Here is a 25,382-nt window from a genome sequence, read left to right as displayed (position 1 = left end):
GACTTATTTTATATATCAAGATAAAACATAAATAATATCACGGTGAAATGTCATTAAGGAATGCGGTTAGAACAGCGCCTCACAAGGACCATTAATTCACCTCAATAACAAGATTTATCAAGGTAAATGTCTCTTTAATGACTCAATCATGTGAATTGATTTGAAAATCATGTCTGACTGGACAGGGTAATTATGTTTTTACAAAAATCTGACTCAGTTGCTGGCATATCACAAATTTAAGTAGGAACTTTGACTGTTTTTACTAGCCACCTTTTTAATGAAAGAAAATAACAGAACTTATCTGTGAAACTCTGTGATGGAAGAGCAGACTAACGTCACAGGAATAAGTGATACAGAAACCAAACGCTAACTTTCTCACTCATTCTGTATGGATAAAGATTAAATAGATGATTCGGGGGGTGCTTTGTCTCCCAAAACATATACGAAACACAGTTAAGGTAAATAGAGCAGTGACCGTACCCAACCAGTGGTACTTGTACACCAGGGGGAACATCTGCAGTTTCCAGTGGGTACATGGAAAGATGGTGGAGTAGCGTAACTCACTTGACAAAAAAAGATATTATGATTTGATTAAAAGAATATTATTCACATTCTATAACACCTGAGCACTATGTGACTAATGTGTCACATAATAAAAATTTGTTATGAAGCGAGCAAAGCAGTTGGCTAAAAGTAATGCATAAATGGCTGGAATAGATTAATAAATGCTTAAATGAATTAAGTAGTTGGAAGTAGAAAGGATGGATAATAGGGCTGTCTATCTGGCAATAGGATACGTATCACGATACAGAGGTTATGATTCAATATATTGCGATACTGTAAGTAAGGCGATAAATTGCTTTGTTTTTTTATCTAATTCTAGGAAAACTGTCATAGTATAAAGAACACATCACCATATGCATAAAATCTGAGTTAAAAAGTTTACTCTTTTTATGCAATCAGAACAGTGGGATCTGCATTTGTATTTATTACAGTCCTTGTCCCATCCAACATCATAGCACTACTTTCAGAGAGCACATCTCTTTGCAAATGAAATAAAGAGAATCAATACAATATCACAAAACATAATATCGCAATATTTATTTTTTTTCGATATTTTCTTACAGCCCTAATGGATAAATAGTTAGATAAAATGAATGGATAAACAGTTGAAACATCCAGCTTCTGCCATTCCAGGTGGCAGTAGTACAAATTCAAACATTGAAAAACATCAGTAACATGAAGGTGAAATATCATTAAGGAATGTGGGCAGAATAGCGCCTTACGAGGCGCTACACAAACGGCTGAAGGGCAGAAAGTTTGATCATCGTAAATAACTACAACTGGTGAAAACAAAAGAACAGTTACAGTAGAGTCCTGCCACGGTTTGAGATTATTCCAGCTGTGTGTCACGGGTGCCAAAAACACTTCCTCAAAGGATACACCTGTGTGCCCTTGATATGGCTCCTCCGGCAAGCATCCCCGATCCTCGAGATGCATTTAAGGAACTGGGATGTCCTTCAAGATGGAGCGCTGAGATCCATTTCTGGGTCACAAGCCAGAGGAGCAAGGAGACGAGGAGGCACAAAATCGAGAAATGAGAAACAGCCCTAATGTGTCATTAAATGCTTCTTTAGTGTGTAAATCTGTAAAATAAATGTTTACGTGTGTCCTTGTTGCAGGGAGAAAGATTTGGAGCTGAGAGTTGCTGCAACGGGAGCAAATGATCCTGAGAAACAGGTCAGCAAGCACCCGACAACCAACTCTCATTTAGTTTGGGGGAAGAAGATCGTTGATTATTTTTGAGGTCACAGTGGGTGGATGCAAATTCGCTGACTAAAGCTGTGTTTCTACCAAGAAGTTCCTGGTAATTTTAGTCCCCGGAACTACTTTTCAAGGAACTAAAAAGATTCCTTCAGCCCACTGTTGTCTGTGTTTCCACCGCGGTCTAAAGACCTGTGAAGATTAGACAAATTAGTAATAATCTAAGAATGATGGTTGTGTCTCAGATAGCAAATTCTGTGATTGCAAGTGTAGTATAATCTTTTTATTCATTTAACTTTGATCACCAAAAGCGGACAAAAAAAAAGGATCACGCAGAGAATAAAAGATCAAAGGGGTTTTCAGTATATTCCACATACATTGATCTCTCAATTTTGTCTCAATCCACAAACCAGCCAGACCGAATCAGACAGTTTGGACTGTGCAGAAGAGAAACTCATCAGGTTTCGGAGCCTTCAGCGACGGCAGAGAGTGAAACGTCATCCCGAGCCCTCCCTAACAATGTGAGGATAGTTGTTGGAGACAGAGAGACGCCTCCTCCTGAGCAGCCTCACGTTGCCTTCCAGTCCCCTCTGCTGCAGTTCAGCTCTGCCCTGAGCCTGTCTCCCAACAGCCAGCCTGCTGCCCCTGCCTTCCCCAGAGCCATGGACACTCCCAGGTAGCCCTCAACTTAAACTTCACGTTAAGCTGTAATTCTTAATATTTCAGTCTTGGTTGATTTGGCGACACGACCCCCTCTGGTCACTGTGGTAACAGAAAGTGCAGTTTAATACTACATAAACCCTCATTTAGCAGCTACTTGGTCAGAAATACAGTAGAAGAGCTAAACAAACTCACGTTGTTTTGATAAAGAAGTCAATAATAAAGCAACTACACACCTAGCCAACATCAAAGAACAAGCGGCGATGAAGGCCACCAGTTGCGTCGCCTCACGTCGCCTTTGTCTTGGCCGAAAAGTTGCATTTGAACACACCGCAAACACTACAGCCGACGGCCAGTTAGCACGTACGCTCTGCGCCTGCGTGAGATGAAATAACTCTCCACACCAGCAGGCGGCAGTAGTCTGTATTTATCATTCAAAAAAGCGAAAACGGAAGACCGAGGACAGCAGATATACAAGCCGTTGTTATGATACGTATATGAAACAAAGCGGCGTTTGGCGACCATTTTCACTCCACTCTCCCTCACCACTTAGTTTCATTCCAGATGTTCATGTCGCTGTTAAAATATCCGTGTGTTGGAATGATCAGATGAGATGAAGATGAATAATGAGAAGAGCCTTCTGTGTTTTTACTCTTGATTTTACTCGTTGTCTTGCTGTCCTCACTTCCGTTTCTCTTCTCGTGTACTGATTCGTTGGAGCTCAACAGCCAATCAGAATGATTTCTCTCCCTGATGGGCTCCGCCGCCAATTCAACATGCTGAATCGGCCAAAAAAACTCCGACACGGGCAGACTAGAGTCAACGGTACAGGACACACCGCAAAAACTAGGACGACAGACGCTCACCGACTGTCCCAAACTGTGCGACAGTTGACCATCGGCTCAGTGTGTCGGGGCCTTTAGTCGACTAATGGTCGTTTTAGTCTCGGTCGACTAAGATTTCTTTAGTCGATAAGTCATTCAACATGAAAAAGCATTAAAAAATGACTAATTTCCAAGAAACATACGAAGGTTTAAAGTGGTGCTTTTGTGGGATTCTTTGTGGAGAAATTCAGTTTTACAGATCTGTTGATTAAATCAACTAATTGATTAAGTTCCCAAAATCGTGTTAGTTGACTGAGATTTTATTTCAGTGCGTTTGCTGGGACTGTTTCACGATATTAGCCACCCTGTGTTTTGCTAATTTAACATTTTGCTGTGGGAGAGTGAATACTGAACAATGAGGGTGATATCAAGAACATAAAAGTAGACATGGATTGCAGGCATGCATCATTTCCTGTTCATCTCCCGTGCATGTGGAGGCAATTTGAATCCAGCGCGTGAATGGTGGACTCTGCCACTAACGATGGCAAATTCTAAAAACAGTGTTTCATGAACATTTTAAAGATTAGAACTTTTAAAGCTGAAGTTGGAGAGAAATAGGCATTACAGTCACAGAATCTTGACTCATAGTTAATCAGCGCTGCCTTGTTGACAGTTTGATCGGAGTTGGCGAGTTTTGCCAGCAGTGATCGACAGCTGCCCAGAGACAGCTCAGCTCTGATTGGTTGTTTTTTGTTTTGGCGCGGTAGAAACTTGCAGATGCCATTAGGAGGCTGAGCACTAGGAGGAAACAGAGGAACAGGATTCTTTCACAGGTTACCTGTCTCATGCACTACCGTCAGGATATAGTGACAGGTTTATAAAAATAACTTTTTTTTTATCACATTTGCTCTAAATTACTGACGGGAGCTTTAAATTCTGTGGTCTTTAGGCAGTTTTGACAGATGATTGTTTTTGCCAAGTTGCTGGGAACATTTGACATGTCCTTTTATTATTTAGTATTTGTGTTTGTTATTGTAATACATAATGTACAACGCTTAGATCTTCAGATACAGCCAGAAAAGTAAGACCTGCAGAAGGTTTTAGATTTACAAATGCGTTCCTGTGTTATATAACATCATTGATTATTTGTTTTCCTACTGTGTATCTCCAGAATCCCCTCGTTTCCTCCTCATCCTCCATCAGCTCTCAGTGAAGCCTACAGGAGCCCGTACGGAGAGCCCCATCACTACTATGGCACCAGAAACCTGCTGGATCCAAACATGGCCTACTGTAAGCACCAGTCTCCTGTTAAATACAAGTTTTTTTGTATATGGTATATGTCACACTCGGTCAACATATTGGTGATAAGCTATACAAGCTATATCCAGCATTATCATCATGATTTGAATGTGTTTTTAATATTTTGTTTTCTGTCCAGATGGTCACTTGCCTGTTCCTGGTGCCGGCCCGCCCGTGTCCTACTGGAACGTTCCACCGGGGGGAGCTCTGCCCAGCCAGTTTGGCCACCACAGCCCTCACAGCCAGCACAGTGGAAGCAGCTTCCCTGAGCCTCCAAGACAGTAAATATCTCCCCTTCACGTTTTAGAAAGCAGGGGCAGAAACTTTAATAATTTAAGTAATTATCAAAGTGTCAGTAAATGTATCTGCTTTACCAACACACAGGCATCTTATTAATCATCATTTGATGGTCCTGTCAACTCAACTCATTTCAATTAGGGCTGTCATTCGATTGAAATATTTAATCGCAATTAACACATTTTTTTTCTGTTCAAAATGTACCTTAAAGGGAGATTTGTCAAGTATTTAATACTCTTATCAACATGAGTGGACAAATATGCTGCTTTATGTAAATGTATGTATATATTTATTATTGGAAATCAATTGGCAACACAAATCAATGACAGATATTGTCCAGAAACCCTCACAGGTACTGCATTTAGCATAAAACAATATGCTCAAATCATAACATGGCAAACTGCAGCCCAACAGGCAACAACAGCTGTCAGTGTGTCAGTGTGCTGACTTGACTATGACTTGCCCCAAACTGCATGTGATTATCATAAAGTGGGCATGTCTGTAAAGGGGAGACTCCTGGGTACCCATAGAACCCATTTACGTTCACATATCTGGAGATCAGAGGTCAAGGGACCCCTTTGAAAATGGCCATGCCGAAGTTTTGCTAGCGTGACATGGTTGGTACCAATGGATTCTTTAGGTGTTCTAGTTGCATACGATGCCAGTATCTTCACTCTAGCGTTAAAACAGAGCCCGATACACCCTAAAAATCACAAGTTGCGTTAATGCGTTAAAGAAATGAATGGCGTTAAAACGAATTTGCGCTAACACGTTAGTATCGCGTTAACTTTGATTGCGCTAATTTCAATGAAACTTACTGTTTGTGTACAAAGACAATTGCGCAAACTCTTGTAATCTGCCATATAACAGAACGGACGTGGTATTAACACCTGCTTGTGTAAACTTTTTATGTCCCATGATATTGGGGAATGGAATTGCTCATGTCTAGTAAAACATTTTAGTGAGCTGTAACAGGATGAAAGAACAAAATCATGGCGTGATTCTGCTTCCTCCTGACAGTCCGTGCAATGAGGCTGCTACTGTGGACTCGCAAGTCGGGGTTTTCCCTTCAGACCGATCCAGATCAACCAGGGAGAGGGTTCTGAGCTACAGGGAGGCTTTGAACCGGCAGGTAGGTTAAACCTCCCTTCTGCCATCATCCATTAGAATCATAATTATCCTCTAAAACACAAGGAACTCTAGTCCTGATGTGTAGATCTATAATGTCTGTATTATAAGAACATATCCAATAAGTCTGTGGATGACATTTCCAATTAATTCTTTTCTTATAATAAATCCAAACAATGATTGGCAGGGTGAGAGTTAGAGACTTTGTTAGAAGCACAGCAAGGCGTTGATGTCTGTGGATTGAATCTGAATTGATTACTGCATGAAAGCTGAGTTAGCACCTTTTTATAACACTAACCCTTCTGTCATGTATTAACATTTTCAGAGGATTCTGTTAATGACGTTTATTTCAATCTAGACAATAGACATTTAAAGGAACAGTGTGTAACATTTCGGGGGATCTATTAGCATGAATGAAATATAATATTCATAACTATGTTTTCATTAGTGTATAATGACCTGAAACTAAGAATCGTTGTGTTTTCTTTAGCTTAGAATGAGCCCTTTATATCTACAGTACATTAATTAATTAATTAATTAAAAGCTTTATTTAACCAGGTTAGTCCCAAAGAGATTAAGAACCTCTTTTCCATGGGAGACCTGGCCAAGACAGTCAGCAGTATCTAAAGACAAATGGGGGGACAAAAAGGAACTTTTCTGGGAGTCAGCTGTACAACAAGGGAAGCTAAAAACAGTGGCATGCCATAGAGCCTGCTTCTAAAGCCTTCATTTTAGATTTAAACATGTTTAATGATACCAGCTCCTTGATATTCAACTTATTTTGGAGCAAATTCCAGGCTGAGGGGTGCAGAATATGCAAAAGCCCTTTCCCCAATTTTTGCCCGAGCTTTTGGGACAGAGAACGCAAATGAGTCCTGTGAACGCAGTGAATACTGTCCACAACTTTTCTGCATTATAAAAACACTTAATACACATAAAACACGTAAAACAAGTAATGAACCTCAACGATGCATGGGAGCGGGTCCTCTTCAGAGTCCGCCATATTGCACCTCCATGTTTCTACAGTAGCCCAGAACAGACAAACCAAACACTACTCTAGACAAGCACTCTAAACACTCTAGAGAAGGTCTTTCATGTTTTTACATTACCTGAAGGCCGCCGTAGTTCTCCGACACACTTGTGAAACTGCGGTAACGTGAGACTAAAGTAGTGTTCTTATGGTATGGATGGCCTCTGAGCGAGGCGAACGGCGTTACCACGGTTTTTAACTCAACGGCTCACGTTACGGCAGTCTTGGAAAGGGAGGAGTGAGCGGAGGGGTGCTCGGTTGGTTGCAATCTGCAACCACACTGCTAGATGCCCCCCAAATCCTACACACTGTACCTTTAAATATTTTCAGAGGATACTGTTAATAGTTAATTTAAATGTAGACAATATACATTTAAAGATTAAGCTTTTGAATGTCGGTAATTGAAGATGGTAAAGGATATGCACATTTATGTTTATAATGGGGTAAACCCACAATAATGGCTGCGTATGACCAGCATCCCCTTGGCTCAGGTTCTATTGGATTGGAAACCGCATTTTAGGGAGTAAATACTGTGGTTGCAGCTAACTTTGAACTTTGACTTCAGTCTAGTCTGTGATATGTTGGCAGGAAGCTTCCGGGAGAGGGAACAGCGAGCTTTACAGCAAGGTAAAGACTAAAAGCTATAGTGTAAGTTAAGCGACGCCCATAGATCCTCATTAATGTGTTGATAGTCGGCTGTAGAAGTGTTGTGAGATCTCCCCGTGTTCAGCTGTTACTTCATATCCCACCTCAATCCCATCCCAGTCCTTCATCCATCTCCTCTAGTTGCTCTACGTTACTGAAGCTACAAAAATCCCTTCTACTACCCCCTTAGCTTGCATTTTTGTGCCACGTGATCACTGCAGGCTCACACAGAGCTTTACTCGCTACTCGGGTTGTTTGTCGGGCTGATGTTGGAACTTAATGTTTTTAACATTACGGTTCTACAATAAGTCACTGTGGTCGAAGTACCAATTTTTCTATATTGGGAAATCTCAGAGTGTAATATCATGCTTACTCAGGGTTTGTCCTGGCTCAAAATGAGGTGGAGGTGGCCACCATGATCATGTACACACGTGCACATGAACTGTCCTGGACCGTGTATGATCAATGTGCTAGATTGTGGCCAAAGTGTTACAGGTGATAGTCTATAATGCGAATCCCTGGATATTAAATGTTCCTCTGCAAGTTTCTGTAGTGGTCCCAGTAATATTTGTTCCTAATGTGTACTGGAGAAGCATCTCACATGACATGGTTAAGCTGTTTGAGACTGAGAACATGGCCACAAAGTTTGATAATACTTAATATATTATATATAATATTTAATCAGATCGACTTTAAATTTGGTCAGGAACATCTTAAGACCTTCAGGATGAAATTTTTTTCAAATGGTGAGTTTTCACTGAACGGCCTGACCGTGGCGTGGCGGCCATTTTTAGCCATTCGCCATGAAACAGGAAGTTGTTGTAACTCCACTGTACATAGTCCGATCTGCCCCAAATTTCTCAGGCATGATAAGGGTCCAGTCCTGAGGACATTTACATGTCCATATTGAGTCACACTCATAGTGCCCCCTACTGGCAACAGGAAATGACATGTTTTCTATTTTAATGTACTCCTCCTAGCTGGTTGACCAGATCCACCTCAAATGTGGTCAGAAAAGCCTTAAGACCTTGATGATGCATTATTGTGAAGACTGTGAGTTTTTGTTGAACGGCGTTGCCGTGGCATGGCGGCCAACGCATGTTAGAAATAGAAAATATTGTTTTCCATGAAGACACCCATCACCGTTCTGTTGAGAGCTGGAGGTGGGATGAAATTTAACTGAGGCGGCCGCCTCGTAATTCTCTATGCAGGAAAAACCCGGTTACTATATACCAACACATGTGCCACTTACTTTTGCATGGCCCCTCTATTATAGAGTCTAAGGTACCAATGGAGCTCCATATTTAGGGATTGTGGTGTCTGATGCTCTGTGCCTTGTGGGATACATGCATGTGTTTTAGTACTGTTAGCTCACCAGTTGCACCTGGAACCTACATTTGACAACATGTGACAAGTTGAACTAAATGAACTTGCTACTCATTAAATCTCAAAATTCACCAATTACCAGTAGTTTTGGTATCAAGATTATACTGTTATAGAAATGTTCTGAGTGTTGGCCGGAGTTTTTTTTTTTTTATATATATATATTTTTTTTATACAATAAGCGTCTTGATAAATTAATCTGAGAGTAATATGGTTCACTAAAAAGCAATGTAATTATTTTGATCACCAATGCATCACTGGTTCAGTTGGAGATAATTATACTTATACAAAGCAGTTAAAGATGCTGTTGTGAAGAAGATTAGCTGCTGGTAAGGAATATTTTTTTGTTCTTTAGAGCAGTCACTCCCAAAGACTGGGTCGGGACCCACAGGGGGGTCGCAGGAGATTTTATTAGGGTCATCAATTAAATTTGCAGAAATTCTTCAATATTCTTTTATTTAACATTTATGTCTGCAGTACAGCTTTTAGCCACATGAGGGAGCCTGAATGTTCGTATTGTTCTGATACTTGTTGCTTACTTATAACGTTGAATCTAATATGAAAGGCTAGCGTACATTCTGTTTGTTTTACTGATGAGAGGAAAAACACGAGAGCCTGTTAACCCCACCTAAATGCATTTATTTGGCTTCATTTATAAAGTATTTAACTTGTGTATATGTTTTCAATAACACATGCATGGAATAAAGTTGTGATTTATGAAACTGATATGTTTTCCAAATGGCTGGTTCACCTATTCAAGATAATGAAGTGATGTGGAAATGGTAGTAAAAAATGGTCCGGAACGTTCCCTAGAAAAAGGGAAACACTATACACTAGAAGAATAACGATTGTCATTTGAGGATTTGGATGTTACTTAGAGAATGCTGTACTGTAGATCCAGGAGCAACAGGAACAGAGGCGTCTGGAGAGGGAGGACAAGGAGCGCTACGAGGCCCGGCTGGAGGCCGACATGAAGAACCACCAGCCCTGGGGTCGAGGTGGAGGAGGAGCCCCGCTCAGAGACAGCACTGGAAACCTCATCGGTATGTGTATGAGTATAGTGTCTGTCTTATATAGGGCTGTCAATCGATTGAAATAATTAATCGCGATTAATCGCATGATCATTCATAGTTATTTTTTATCTGTTCAAAATGTACCTTAAAGGGAGAAGTATTTAATACTCTTATCAACATGAGTGGGCAAATATGTTCCTTCTGCAAATGTATGTATATATTTATTATTGGAAATCAATTATCAACACAAAACAATGAGAGATATTGTCCAGAAACCCTCACAGGTACTGCATTTAACATAAAAAATATGCTCAAATCATAACATGGCAAACTGCAGCCCAACAGGCAACAACAGCTGTCAGTGTGTCAGTGAGCTGACTTGACTATGACTTGCCAAAAACTGCATGTGATAATCATGAAGTGGGCATGTCTGTAAAGGGGAGACTCGTGGGTACCCATAGAACCCGTTTACATTCACATATCTGGAGGTCAGAGGTCAACGGACCCCTTTGAAAATGGCCATGACAGTTTTTCCTCGCCAAAATGTAGCGCAAGTTTGGAGCATCATTCAGGCTCCTTTCCGACAAGCTAGTATGCCATAAATGGTACCCATGGATTGGGTTTTCTAGTTTCATATATCAGTATCTTCTCTCTAGCGTTAAAACTGACCCGCTACAACCTAAAAATTACAAGTTGCGTTAATGCGTTAAAGAAATTACTGGCGTTAAAACAAATTTGCATTATTACGTTAACTTTGACCGTTTTATACGATACTGTGATGTTTTGTTGGTATTTTCTTGTTTTCATAGCTTTTTTTTTTTTCTTTTCTGGATGGTAATTGATCACACTCTTTAGTCCACGAATGATAACTTCTTACCTTCTATCCTTTGTGGCCAGCTGACCTCAACCAGATGCACAAGCTGAACGAGGAGGCCTACAGCAACCCGGAGCAGTGGCAGAGAAGAGCCACAGCCACCATGACGGCCCGCCGGGCAGAGCTCCCCGACCCCAACAACAGGGTCTCTGGTACTGTAGCAGAGTGCAGTAGCCATGACACTAGTGACAGGCTCTCCGGTACCGTAACCATCTTTTCTTCTCATTGTATTATAGCCGTGAACGTTGGAACATTTTTAGCATCACAGCCTGCACTAGAACATGACACATTTGAAAGTAACAGGGATAATTTAATCATACTTTCCACACATTCATAAAGCACTGTAAAAACAGAGTGGGCACTAACTACACTGCTGACTTCATAAACGCCTAGAGCTCATTCAGGTTTTTATACAATAACGTCACATTTTCAACTGAGAAATGAACACTAACACTTCAGCATGGCAGTGAAGATTTGTGCTCCGTCTTGTAATATACTGATGTCCTCAAGCAAGGTTTTATTTAGATAAGAAGGTTCTTTGGTCCTACTCACGTAGTATTTCTTCATATTTCCATCTTTTGTAGGTTTCACCCATGTCCCAACCTCCCAGTTTGCCAGAGGCAATGTGTTTTCCAACCAGCCCACCCAACAACAGCTCCATGAGCAGGACAAGTACAAAGCTTACCTCAAACAGCAGGTACGGCTTTAACCCCCTGAGACACGCAGGATGTCTTTGAGAGGCTAAAGCAGGTTCAGTTTTAGAGCTAGAGTGAATGTACAGATATCATATCTAGAAAAACCTAAAGAATCCATTGACGCTCCAAAGTTGGGTTAAATTTTGACGAGGAAAAATGGCCAATTTCCCTTGAAATCTGACCTCAAAATATGTGAATGAAAATGGGTTCTATGGTTACCCACGAGTCTCCCCTTAACAGACATGCCCACTTTATGATAATCACATGCAGTTTTTTGAATGCAGTATAAATGTGTTATTTTTGCCTTTTCTAAAATGGTGTATTTGAATATGTCTGCATACTGGGGTCCCTAAACAGTCTATGAATTACATAAATTGGGTATTACTGTAAAGCTGAGACTCTTGTGGATCCAATGAGCCCAACTGTATTCATGTGTGATAATGTTAGTCCCCATAGGAGGCATTTCATATGGTGAGACCATTTTTTGAAACTTGATCTCACTGTATAAAATTACCTGTGGTGACCTCTAGGATAATCACAGCCTCATGAAAATGTACAACCACAAACTGGAGACGTAGAGCATTCAGAGGATGGATGGATCAGACTAGAGACCTAGAGCATTCAGAGGATGGATGGATCAAACTAGAGACCTAGAGCATTCAGAGGATGGATTGTTTTCCTAGCTAGATTGACAGTAAGGGGGTTTCTGAGCAGTTTCCAGACAACAAGTGCTCGCCATCCAATTGCCAAAAAAATGAAACTCTTCCAGAAATCTCCAAATGTCAAAAGTTTTTGATCCCAAATCACAGCATGGCTTTTTCTATGGTGTTCCTCAAGGTCTTGGTGTCTTAATGTGGTATTTTGGAGGGATTATTGATCATTTTCATCAATTCTCGAGAGGTAAAAGAATTGTTAAATTTAGTACCAAATCTGTAGAACAATCCGTAGCAACAACTTATGAGACATAATAGAGCATGAGGATGACCATCATATACTTCTATCATAATGTTCTAAGCCCTTTCACACTTTCACAATTAATTTTAATTAATTAATGAATTATTTTTTATGTCTGATTCATAACTAGAACAATTGGACACACACATTTGTGCCGAGCAGCATCTCAAATTAATCTTCAGGTTCCCAGCTTTCAGATGATGTACACCACTTCTATGTGACATCTACTGTTGATCTGCTATCTCCCCCTAAAGACCCCCCTAAAAAAAACTAAAACGGGTCTATTGTGGGTCTAAGAGGGTTAAACTACTGGTGCAACTTCGACTGGCTGTGTCTTATGGTACGCACGTCGAGAGCATCACTTCTGCTGCCAGCCGACCATCTTTTGGACGTTCTGTTTTGTGCCTCGCTAGATAAAATAATGTGTAAATTAAGTGAAAGTTGTTTTTTGTGGTTGTGTTAATGGATTTATGTTGTCATTAATCTGGGTTTGTTCACAGATTGACGAGAAAATGCTAAAAAAGGCAGAGGAGAGGGAACAGACGAGGCTGGAGGAGGAGAAAGAGGAGAAGAGGCTGGCGGAGCAGAGGGCTCGCATCCAGAGGGAGTTCGATGAAGAGCAAGAGAGGAAGAAACGGAAGGAAATGGAGGTGAGGAGCTAAAAAAAACCATAAAATAACTGCACTTTATCCTTTCATTATGTGAAAATACTAGGCTACAGGGAAATGTGATAACATTTGCATTTCATTAAATATAGCAAGAAGTTAAAATTGACTCTCCCATTCTCCCCTCTTTTACCTCTCTCATCTGTCGCTGCCTTGCTCTCTTTCCTCTCTGTCTCTCAGCAAAAGGCCAAGAATGAAGAGCTGGTTGAGCTGGCTGAACAGAGGAAGAAGGAAGTGGAGAGGAAGAAGAATGAGGCAGAAGAGAAGGAGAGTGCAACACTGAGGAGGCAGTATGAGATGGAGAGGCAGGCTCGGCTGGAGGAGGTTAGTACACACTACGATGTAGAGACGCACCGATTGATCGGCCGCCGGTCGAAACCGTCTGATGGGCCGCTACGATCGGTCTCATATCCGATATTTTGCCGGTCTAATTTACACACGTGAGGCATGATGGTTTTACGTCGCCAACAAGAAGGCCCTGTAACTTTGCGCCGTTTTGGAGAAAATATAAGTTATTTAATAGTCAGTTTTATTAAGACAAAGACTAAAGCTGAAGGTCAACTGACTACCAACTGCCATGTATGTTCTGCATATGAGTGAGAAAACAAACCTGGTCAGTCAATTTGCATTTCTTTTTTTTGCGCCATTTGCGCAACAAAAGTTCGCTTAAAACTCTCTGTCAAGTTGAATGGAAACACGACTTATAACTGCCTATAATTGGAGGCTGCTAAACAGATAATGACAATATAGTAACAGTTTTGATAACGAAAAATATATATAGAAGTTCTTATTTGTTCAAAACTATTCATTAATAAACACTTGAAATGTCATATCTGCTTACAACGACATTAAAGTGTGTTATCAACAATGTATTACATGTTTTTATACTGATTATAAATGCTAAATAAGTGGGGTTAAAGTAAAGAGTATTTTCTGTTTGTCAGTCTTGAATTACACCAACAGACCGTGGGAGACAACCATCAAGTTACATTTAATGTAACCATAGTTTTTGACATTTTTTGTGGGGCATCTGTGTGTTGTCAGGTCTGCAGGGAGCCCTCACCTCCCATCCCCGCTCTGCAGAGGAAACATGGGCTACACCAGTACACCCCCAGGCCCCCCACTGTTGACAGCCGGCATTCAACTGCCCCCCTGTCTGTGAGTCACACATGCACGCACACACACACACACACACACACACACACACACACACACTTTGCCCAAACTTTTTGACTCTGTATAAAAGAGGATGTGTTCTCAGCAACTTCTACCCTGGATGTGTTCTCTCCCCCGTTGGATGCTTTCATATCTTTGTATCTTTCAGGAGCGCTCTTTGTCTGGTCTCCAGTCCCCTCCTGTCCCCGCTCGGAGGAATCAGCTCCGGGCTGCAGGTACTGGATCAGCTTGCCTGTTAAGGGGAAACACCCCAGGCAAAAAATGTTTTTCATGCACTGGTCAATTCTGGGCTTTTTTTTTGCTTCCATAGACATGTCTTCTCTCGGACTTGTGGAACGAAAACATCCAAAATACACATTTAGCTGTTTATTTTACTGCTTTGTCTATTTACGCCTGTACATTTCTACTAAATTCACCAAAAGTTAGGATAAGATAATACCTCATATTTAAACAAAAAATTCAGAAAATTGTCATAAAGGGATAGTTTGTGTGTTTTGATGTGGGGTTGTATGAGGTAGAAACAGACAGGAGCACCGGAGCAAAGCAATAAAGTGCTGTAGATGACAGAAAAACATATTTTAGCCACCTAAAATAAAGACTAACCTAAAAAAATTGCTATATAGTGTACGCTATATTTAGAATATTTCCCGACACTGAACTGAACTGAAAGTGAAATGTATCTATAATGATTTTGTCATCTGAGCCTGCTGGCTTTGGAGAGAGCATAGATAAGTTTCACTTTCAGTTCAGTTCCTCGTCGGAAAGGAGAAGGAAAGGGCTGTCTGACGGCAAGATAAAGCGGTGAAAATATTCTAAATATAGCGTACACTAAACGGATATTTATTTAGTTAGGTAAACCTTTCTTTTAGGTGCCGTCCCCGTCCACAGCACTGTATTGCTTTGCTCCTGTGTTGGTACTCCTGTCTGTTTCTCCAAGCCGGGGGCGTGCCATCCGCCATATACTGTGGGTGATACACTGACTTTGGATAAGTACCTCATACAACCCCACTTCAAAAACACCCAACTATCCCTTTAATTTAAGTAATCAGCTGGGGAAGTTTCATGGTGATATCTGTTCATTAAATGTTTTACCCTATGTATCTCCCCTTAAACATGTCATCTGAGCCAAGAAGTAGTTTGACCCGAAGACACTGCAGATTAGTCAGTCCGTCCCATGGACAGTGTTAAAATGATTCTTCTCTATGTTCCTGAACCATTTACTAAATGTTTCACATCTGTGATTATAGTATCATCCAGTAGTTGAAGTTTAGTACTGACATTTGGTATTGGTAGTTAAATCACTGTTTCAGATGTAGACTGTGTGTGTGTTTTTAGGTGACCAGCGCGAAGTGTTTAGCGAGCTGTCGGCGTTGCGTCGACATCTTCGCAGCGAAGAAAAGCGTCTGGAGGGTCGTCTGCAGCAGGTGGACTGGGACGAGTTAGACTCTCCTCTGAGTGACAGGTCAGACCCAGGCACATGCTTCACTCTTACTGTTAGATTATAATATTTATCACTCAGTGCAGCATTTGGTGGATTTATGTATACATGTGTAACACGTTATGCCTAAAATGTAAATATAATGCCAGCTGAATGATGTTAGTTTTGTCCCGTGAAGATGTTTTTAATTCTGCAATGTTTGAACGGTGGTTAACTTTCAGCTCTTATCTGGGTTAAAACGTTTCAGTCAGTTTGCAGACTCTGCTGTCAATACTGCAGCTGGCCGAAAACGCGTAGTACAGCGGGTTGATCATTAGGTAGCACACTTTTTGCAGAAAACACACCAACCTGGTAACTCTGCATAAAAGCTGTAGTGGAAAACAGTTAAAACAGTGAGCTAAGGGTGATTGATAAATGGTAGAAATAAGTGATAGTGTCATTTAAGGGGTACTTGAGGTAATCTGACCGGGCTGTGGGGGTGCAACTGCCAAAAAGTTTGGGAACCACCGTTTTATCCCGTTATACATGTGGACTCGGCGATAGCTGTGGCCGGAGGCATTATGTTTTCGGGTTGTCCGTACTGTTCAATACCACACCAGGGAATTTCTTCAGATTTGGCACAAACGTCCTCTTGGACTCAAGGATGAACAGATTAGAATGTGATGGTGAAAGGTTTAAGTTTTTGGCCATAATTTAATAATTCCTACGCTAATTATGACAATTTCACAGAAATGTGCTAATAGGACAAAATGATGAAGTGAGGACATTTTGGACAGACATGGATGTAATCTGCAACTTGACTGGTTGGCGGAGGCGTAAAACCGGGAGGCAATAATTGTCAGACTTAATGGTTAATAATGAGAGGAAGGATTCTGCTGAGCCATGTGAGTGTTCTTGTCTTTATTTTCGTGCAGACATCAGGAGCGTCCCCTGGTGGACGTGTTTGATATGGCCAGGCTGCGGCTCCAGGCTCCGGTCCGAAGGCCCAACTCCAGAAACACGGAGCCCAGAAACCTGCAGCGGATCCATGACTCCCTTCAGCTCAAATACACAGGTGATACACTAGTCTTAAAGTAGCAGTAGGCAGTATATTTTTTGCTTCATTGGGCTAAAATTCCATATTAACCTTTCAGCATATTGTTATTTAAAAGTTCTGAGAGAAAACTAGACTTCTGCTCCTCATCATGGCTCTGTTTTCAGGCTTTAAAAAATCGAACCCGCGACAGGAGACTTTGACCAATCACAGGTCATTTCATTAAGAGAGCCTTCCTATTGGCTGTGCTCCGGTCATGTGACCGGAACTTGGCATTCCTTCACCAGATTTCACAATGGCGGCAGCGTCACAAACTCTCATTTTACAGCTAAACCGTGCACTACAAGATGATTCTGAAAACATCTGAGGAGAGAAATAGGCATTAACGTAACGGAATATTGATTCATATTTGATCTGCGCTGCCTAGTTTGACCGTTTGGTCGGAGTTCACGAGTGATTGACAGTCGGCTCTCATAGACGGCAGCTGGACAGCAGACCTCAGATCAGCTCTTACTGCTTGTTTTCCTCAGTTCTGTGAAATCTTGCAGATGCCGTTAAGAGCACCGGAGGACACAGAGGAACATGATTTTTTTCAGATTACCTGTTTCATGTTCTACTGGCATGCTATAGCGACCGTTTTATAAAAATAACTTGTTTTAATCATATTTGCTCCAATCTCATCTACTTCAACTTTAATTGTACTCTACTGCAAACAACATGATTAGCTGTGAATGGTTTGTATGTGTGTTTGTGAGTCAGACGGTGAGTCCAGACTGGGCTTCAGTGATGTTCCTAAGGTGCAGGAAGTGGGTGTGTTCAGCAGGAGGAGGCAGGACTACAGGGATCCATATCACCAGTTCAGCAGGCAGATGTCTACAGTTCAGGACGGTCAGAGCTCAATGCTGTTTTTTCAAGACCTATTCATCCCTTTGCAGTAGTTTCAAATAGAGATTTATCTGTGGTAGAACAGTTAAGTTCCGTTCACTTACTGTATATTATGCTAGGTCCACCGTTAATAGAAATATTGTACAATAAATCTGAGTTTCTAATGCGGATGACTATAGCTTCTATATTGCCCCAGTTAAACCTGATATTGACGGATGGATATCCAGATGCAGATCACATGTTAATTATGCCAGTTGTAAATGGGGTCTATGGCTTTTGATATGTCAGCAGTAGTAAAAAAAAATAAAGTAAATGTTCTGTCCTTGCATTGCAGATTATTTTGACCTGTCGCCACCACAGCAAAATGATTATCTGGTGAGTTGAAAAGAAATAATTGCCGTGTTTTAATCAAACACCCGAGCTTCAGCAACCTTATTCCATCTGCTTTATATGTACCGTAACAACCATTCTATCAGGGTGGAACTGTGAAAAGAGTTGTGTTTCTGTTACAGAGGAGTGTGATGGGGGGGTCTGCAAGGGGTTCTCTGCTGGAGTCTGAGAGTGCTTTCATTGGTAAGACCACCACGATGCAGATCATGTCATAAAGGCATTTTTTACTGTCATTATTTGAATCAAGACATGCAACATGTATCTTCATATAGGTGCAGACATTTGACAAATGTTTGGAGTTGGGGTTCTCTCGGTTTCAAAACATTGTTAAGAGAAATCTCTTGGAGCTACTACAGTACTGATGAATTATTTATTATTATCACTTTACTGTCACCATCTTGTTTCAGATATGAGTGATTGACCAACTTGTGTTACTGAAGGACCTTTGTGACCAAGTTTTGACATATCAAACATAAAAAATATGGCTTGTGGTCTAGACTAGAGACAGAAAGTAAATATTCTGATCCTTTAAACACAATGAGTTCAACTGCTTGGGTTTCATTTGAAATGAGTGCAATGTTTCTACAACTTAAAGGGACTGTTTGTAAGAATCAGAAATGTCTTGTTAACAGCGACACCTGTGGCCGTTAAGTCAACGAAAGTCAGCGTCCTGTTGCTCGCGCTTGTGCTCGCTCTACATAGACATGAACGAGCATCGCTCAAAACAGTGAGGCGACACACGTCAGCTAAAAGCACAATATCACTCTATATTTCAGCTGCTTGGCAGTAATGTTAGCTGACCAGACGAAGGTCTCTCCATGAATCAATGCTGATCCTAGTGTTGGCTTTTCCTGCCTCAGCCTCCCGACCGGAGGGAACAGGGGAGACACCTGCACCTGGAGACTCCGGCTCTGGAGACCAAAGCTACGGTCTCCCCCGCGTCCTCCGACCGTGGCCAACACTGTTTAACAGACGGGCTTCACTAGATAGAACTTTGCGTTTTCTGGTGCTTTTTGACGGAGACGGAAAAATGCAGAAAATCAAACATGTTACGAAAACTTTAATGACAGACAACAGTTTTGGAGTCTGTGTGTTAACACGATTTACACAACGTGGGGTCGTATTTATTTTTAAGGGATTTATTAGCAAAAATGGAATATGATATTCATAACTGTTTCCATTGGTGTATAATCACCTGAAACTAAGAATCGTTGTGTTTTTGAATGAGCCCTTATCTACATAGGGAGCGGGTCCATCACAGAATCCGCCATGTTTCTATAGTAGCCCAGAACACTCAAACCAAACACTGGCTCTAGAGAGGGGCTTTCACGTTTTTACCTTGCCTGAAGGCCACCGTAGTTGTCCTACATGCTTGGAAAGGGAGGGGTGAGCGGAGGGGTATTCAGTCTAGGGATGTCAATAATTAACCGTTAACCACCGATTAGCGCTATCGGTTAAAACGGTTAAAATAAATGTTATTAATTAATTCAAAAGCTGAGCGGCTCAGAGGAGCGACTTGTCCCTTTAAGGAAGAAAGCTTGTCCACCTTAACAGCCCACCTTAAGAGGCGGAGCTGGACTTGCAGTATACAGGAAGTTGGCTCCGGTCTCTTCAGCTGTAGTTTCGTATCATTTATTCACCGACAAATAAACTGTACACACACTGCTACACCTACGTTCACATCTATAACGCCACCAACAACCTCACACTCACCACCAACACACACACACACACACGTCTGTCAGAAAACTCGCTAAAGTTACCCAGACTACGTGTGTGGCAAATACACACTGTTAATTGGCCACTCGCTAAAGTTATGCCGGGCAGACACACAGCTGACAACCTGCTAAACTAAACTAAATGTGCGGTGGAGACTTTTACTGGGAAAGTGGCTGCATGTCCGCGACACTACACGCAGCATCGTAGCTGCTAAGTTAACGCTCCCGGACGGTGAGCTGGAGACAGTGAACGCAGCATCGTAGCTGCTAAGTTAACGCTCCCGGACGATGAGCTGGAGACAGTGAACGCAGCATCGTAGCTGCTAATTTAACGCTCCCGGACGGTGAGCTTGAGACAGTGAACGCAGCATCGTAGCTGCTAATTTAACGCTCCCGGACGGTGAGCTTGAGACAGTGAACGCAGCATCGTAGCTGCTAATTTAACGCTCCCGGACGGTGAGCTTGAGACAGTGAACGCAGCATCGTAGCTGCTAATTTAACGCTCCCGGACGGTGAGCTTGAGACAGTGAACGCAGCATCGTAGCTGCTAATTTAACGCTCCCGGACGGTGAACTGGAGACTCCTGTCAACGAATATCTGTTGTGCTCCTGCAGCTGGTACACCGCTGCATGAGAGGCACAAATCTTGTCGGTTATCGGTTAAGAAAATGTTTCAAAATGATCATCCCTAATTCAGTTGGTTGCAATCTGCAACCTCACCACTAGATGACACTAAATCCTACACACTGCTCCTTTTAAGAGCTAAAGCTGGATACTTAATAATGAATCTTCACAGCTTGAAATAATTTAAGGTTAACTGGAATCTGCATCTATTGAGTACATCTTGCTTAGTAGAGGAGAGATAATTAAACTGGTTAGTGCAAATATAGAGGAGTGGAACCAAGTGGGAAGATGTGGGGACAAAAAACAGTAGCACAGTGTATCCTCTCAAAGGTTGTGTAGTTGAGATTCCTGGGGCTAATTTAGCTTTTGGCTGTGTGTTGAGACCCCCTAGGTGATGCTTTTCCAGTCCCTCGCACCCCAGAGCTTGAAAAAGCTCCTCTGCTGTCAGCCAGGGAGAGGAGGAGGCTGGCCAAACAGCCACAGCGCCCCCAGGTACTCTGCTTTACACACACACACACACACACACACACACACACACACACACACACACACACACACATTGCACAGGTTTCTGATGTGTGGTGTAGCTTAAACAACAACCATGTGGCCCGTGAGCTCAAACACTACAATGAATGAAGTAAGCTACAACTTGAATTGTTTCTCTCTTGTGTTCACCTCCTCTGCTCGTTTCAGGATGGAGCTGCTTCCAGACAACAGGAGGACTACTCTGCCCACTCGGGTAACAGACTGCAGCAGGAAGCAGAGCCCAGGGATGAGGGGGGGAGCCGGCACAGGACAGGTCGTCTGATGTCTCTCGGTCGTCGTGGCAACACAGCCGGTACGACTTGAAAGATTCAGTTCTGCTGGTTCTCGTATTTGATGCAAATATCAGCAGAGCAGGTTTAGTGGGGCGGCTAAGCTGAAATATTCACAACAAATGTGCATTTTGCGATAAAAGCAACACATTTGGCACAAACGTGGGTTTATATGTTATGAAAAGATATAGATATGGGGCGCTGCAAATGCCCTGGGGGCCATGGCAGCCATTTCTAAAAATGGCCGCCAAATAGGCACTTTATATGTTGCAGAAAACTTTTTTTGGGAGTTTTGATGATTTTCCAAGGTGTGTTCAAGCTGATTAGATCAGATGTCAGAAGATCACAGACAGGTTTATTTCCCTCTTTATTTTTGAAGGGTGCTTTTTAAAAGCTTTTCACCTGAGAAACGCATGAAAACCAATTAAAAGGAGCATGGTCACATCAGGGTCAAACTTCACCCCCTTGCCTTCATGATAGAATGACAACCAACAAACTTATAGAACGGCAAGATCTTCAGCTTTCCATCGCTGCATTTCTCTTTTCATTAGCAATAAAAGTAACAGAGATATCGCTGGATGAAGGATTGCTGGTAACCTCTAGTCACAGGTCGCATGAGAACTTTTTAGTTTGAGTCGGCACTTCAGGTTCATACGACAATGTTTTATTTTTGTGATGGCCTTCAAATCTGAGCAAAGGAGCTGATATCTGTCTGCTCTCTAACCTGTGACCAAGCTGACTGGTTGAACCTATAAGGAAACTAACATCAGTCTCTTTTTTATTTATTTTTAAATACTTTATAGATTGGGTCGACGATGTTGGAAATCTAGCATAATCTGAAAGTAGCATGGCCTCAGGAGCTCCGTATCTTTCCAAGCGGACCGCGAGGCAGTGATTGGTAGACGTTTTTACAGGATTACAGCAGCTACAGATGACGGCTCTCTTCCGGTCCTTTTTCAGAGCTCATCAGTAATGGAACGCTGTCGGGGTGTAAAGACCATTTCAACCAATATAACAGATAGTGGAGACTGGAGGACATCCCCAACCCTGCCTTTAACTATGACTATTTGTTGTCATTCTACCATGAAGGCAAGGGGGTGAAGTTTGACCGCGCTCCTTTTATTTGGTTTTCATGTGTTTCTCAGGTTAAAAGCTTTTAAAAGCACCCTTAAAAAATAGAGAGGGAAAAACCATGTCTGTGATCTTCTGACATCTGATCTGATCAGCTTGAACACACTTTGGAAATCATCAAGACTCATAAAATAATTTTTTTTTGCAACATTTAGGAATATTAAGCGCCTATTTGGCGGCAATTTTGAGACAAACCTGCCACGGCCCTCAGGGGCCAAATTTGCAGCGCCCCGATATCTATCTTTTCTTACATATAACCCTACGTCCGTGCCAAATGTGTTGCTTTCAACACAAAATGCACAATTGTTATGCTTAACTGCCCCACCAGTAGAGAGCTCTTCATAATGTCTGAATTAAAATTCTACATTAGGGCCTTAATGGGTTTCTAAAGCCCAGGGGTCATTAAATTCAGCCAGTATTCAAATAATGTGGGAACTGCATTATACTGATTGAGTAGTGGGATAAAGAATGGTTGTGTTTAGACATTAAACACAGTGAGTTGTGTAGCAGTCCATGCAGGGGCGATTCTTTCATGCAAACGGCTGGTTTTAAGACGAGGCAGGTTATCTCCGCTTCTCACTCTCCGTCTCCCTGCTCCTGTTCTTTAGAACCAGTGGATCTGTCCGATGACAACTACTCCCCTCCCCGGTTTTCTCTTCACAATCTCAACCACGGAAGCTCTGCAGAAACCGTCTCCACGGATCCCTGGATGCGGCCGGGAACATCGGACACGCTGAAATGTTTGGAGCGACCATCGAGGAGGGAGCGGTTGACGACGTAGCGCCACGCCCCCCCGAGACTGGGAGGTGCCTTCTTCTTTTGACAGCTCTTCTTTGAATCATTAGATCATGGCTGGTTTTAACTAGGGCTGCCAATCCATTATAATAGTTAATCGCACATTTTTCATCAGTCCAAAATGTACCTTAAAGGGAGATTTATCAAGTATTTAATCATCTTATCAACAAGGGAGTGGACAAATATGCTGCTTTATGTAAATGTATGTATATATTTATTATTGTAAATCAATTAACAACACAAAACAATGACAGATATTGTCCAGAAACCCTCACAGGTACTGCATTTAGCATAAAAAATATACTCAAATCATAACATGGCAAACTGCAGCCCAACAGGCAACAACAGCTGTCAGTGTGCTGACTTGACTATGACTTGCCCCAAACTGCATGTGATTATCATAAAGTGGGCATGTCTGTAAAGGGGAGACTCGTGGGTACCCATAGAACCCATTTACATTCTCATATCTGGAGGTCAGAGGTCAAAGGACCTCTTTGAAAATGGCCATGCCAGTTCGGAGCGTTATTTAGCCTCCTTCACGGTAAGCTTGTATGACAAAGTTGGTTCCAATGGATACCAGCATCTTAACTCAACCTCCGAAAGATCGAGTTGCGTTAGTGCGATCGTTAGTGCGTTTAAAGAAATGAGTGGCATTAAAAAATGAATTTCTGTTAACTTGTTATGGCGTTACCTTTACCAGCCCTAGTTCTAACCCATGGCTTTGTGACGGACACGTTAATATGAATGTCTGAAAAATGGCTTTGTACTTTTTGTGAAATCCTTGTTTACGTCAGAGAACCTCAATATTTGAATGAGAACTCGCGTTCTTGTTTACTATTTTATTAATGACTAAATTATGTCTTGAATAAATTATATTTTAATAATATGAAGTGTTTGTTTGCATCCTTTACAAGGCACCAGACTCAAATTAACAAAACTTTAATAATGACATGTTCTCCAATACATTACTGTTATATTACATAAAACTCCATCTGCAAGTAGTCTGCCATACTTTCTATGCACACAATAAACTCAATGTACACGTCTAAAGATTTGTTTTTTCATTCACTTTCATTCATGTGTATAACATAGCAGCAATTTGGACTTCACTACATATGTACACAATGAACTATTATATCTGATATTATTATATAAACTGGAAAAACAAAGTTTGGAAACTTGTGTTTGGTGGATTATTTCTCTGTTGTTACAATGCTAATGGTCATTGTATTTTACATGGTTGTAAAACCTGTTTATTGACCTTCGCAATGATGTCCAACTTGTAAGGATCATGCATTTGTGGGATGAGCAGCACAGCTGATTATGTGGGGAGCGCCCAAGAAAGATTTGCCAAAATGCTCCATCAATGGTAAACAGTGTATTCTCCTGTTGGTATTGACTCTTGTTTTGAGTTGTTTGGTGGATTGGATGATTGAACTCTCTATCCGTAACAAGGAACAAACAAGACATGTTGGCTATTTTACACTTTATTAATTTAATACACCGTCATGAGCCTCAGTAGCGGTGGAAGATCCATACACAGCCACAACAGCCTGGCACCTCCTCCTCATGCTGGTCACCAACCTGGTCACACATTGCTGTGGGATGGCGTTCCATTCCTCAACCAGGATTCGTTGCAGGTCAGCCAACGTGGTTGTGTTGGTCACTCTAACACGTACAGCACACCCAAGCTGATCCTACAAGTGTTGAATTGGTTTGAGGTCTGGACTCTTGGCAGGCCGTTCCATTCTCTCTACTCCCACATTGTGTAGGTAGTCTGTGATAACCCTGGCTCTGTGGTGGTGAACGTTGTCATCTTGGAGGATGAAGTTAGGTGCCAGATTGTGGAGATATGGGATCGCCACTGGCTGCAGAATCTCATCCCGATATTTCCCTGCATTGAGATGACCTTCAATGATGACAAGCCTTGTTTTGCCAGTGAGGGAGATGCCGCCCCACACCATGACACTGCCCCCACCAAAAGCTGTTACTCCATCGGTGCAACAATCAGCATAGCGTTCTCCGTGTCGTCTCCATACTTTGACCCTGCCATCCAACTTTGGCAGGCAGAACCTGGACTCATCACTGAACATGACATTCCCCCACATGTTCAGGTTCCATTGTCTGTGTTGTCGACACCAGCGCAA

At 41.8% G+C, this 25,382-nt stretch overlaps 1 protein-coding gene across 5 annotated transcripts in view; it reads left to right on the top strand.

The window, feature by feature from the left end:
- Positions 1-24,121, top strand: part of LOC141774916 (centrosome and spindle pole associated protein 1-like) — a 31,993-nt gene extending 7,872 nt beyond the window's left edge. For 3 of the 5 annotated variants that reach the window (XM_074647730.1, XM_074647729.1, XM_074647731.1), the window contains exons 9-28: positions 1,683-1,740; positions 2,178-2,440; positions 4,420-4,538; positions 4,687-4,828; positions 5,865-5,976; positions 9,926-10,073; positions 10,941-11,117; positions 11,502-11,614; positions 13,067-13,216; positions 13,412-13,555; positions 14,276-14,389; positions 14,556-14,622; positions 15,743-15,869; positions 16,760-16,899; positions 17,638-17,766; positions 18,098-18,138; positions 18,276-18,336; positions 20,877-20,986; positions 21,188-21,332; positions 23,049-24,121. In XM_074647730.1, coding sequence (XP_074503831.1) covers positions 1,683-1,740; positions 2,178-2,440; positions 4,420-4,538; positions 4,687-4,828; positions 5,865-5,976; positions 9,926-10,073; positions 10,941-11,117; positions 11,502-11,614; positions 13,067-13,216; positions 13,412-13,555; positions 14,276-14,389; positions 14,556-14,622; positions 15,743-15,869; positions 16,760-16,899; positions 17,638-17,766; positions 18,098-18,138; positions 18,276-18,336; positions 20,877-20,986; positions 21,188-21,332; positions 23,049-23,221 — 2,533 coding nt within the window. In that variant the 3' untranslated portion in view covers positions 23,222-24,121. Of the gene's footprint in view, positions 1-1,682; positions 1,741-2,177; positions 2,441-4,419; positions 4,539-4,686; positions 4,829-5,864; positions 5,977-9,925; positions 10,074-10,940; positions 11,118-11,501; positions 11,615-13,066; positions 13,217-13,411; positions 13,556-14,275; positions 14,390-14,555; positions 14,623-15,742; positions 15,870-16,759; positions 16,900-17,637; positions 17,767-18,097; positions 18,139-18,275; positions 18,337-18,560; positions 20,103-20,876; positions 20,987-21,187; positions 21,333-23,048 lie in introns of those variants that run through there. The other 2 variants (XM_074647732.1, XM_074647733.1) reach the window with 2 other exon arrangements.
- Positions 24,122-25,382: the final 1,261 nt, after the last annotated feature.

The sequence above is a fragment of the Sebastes fasciatus genome, chromosome 10, assembly GCF_043250625.1.
Source record: "Sebastes fasciatus isolate fSebFas1 chromosome 10, fSebFas1.pri, whole genome shotgun sequence".
Classification (NCBI taxonomy): Eukaryota; Metazoa; Chordata; class Actinopteri; order Perciformes; family Sebastidae; genus Sebastes; species Sebastes fasciatus.
The sequence above is the reverse complement of the archived record's forward strand: the minus strand, read 5'-3'. Positions and strand labels throughout refer to the sequence as shown.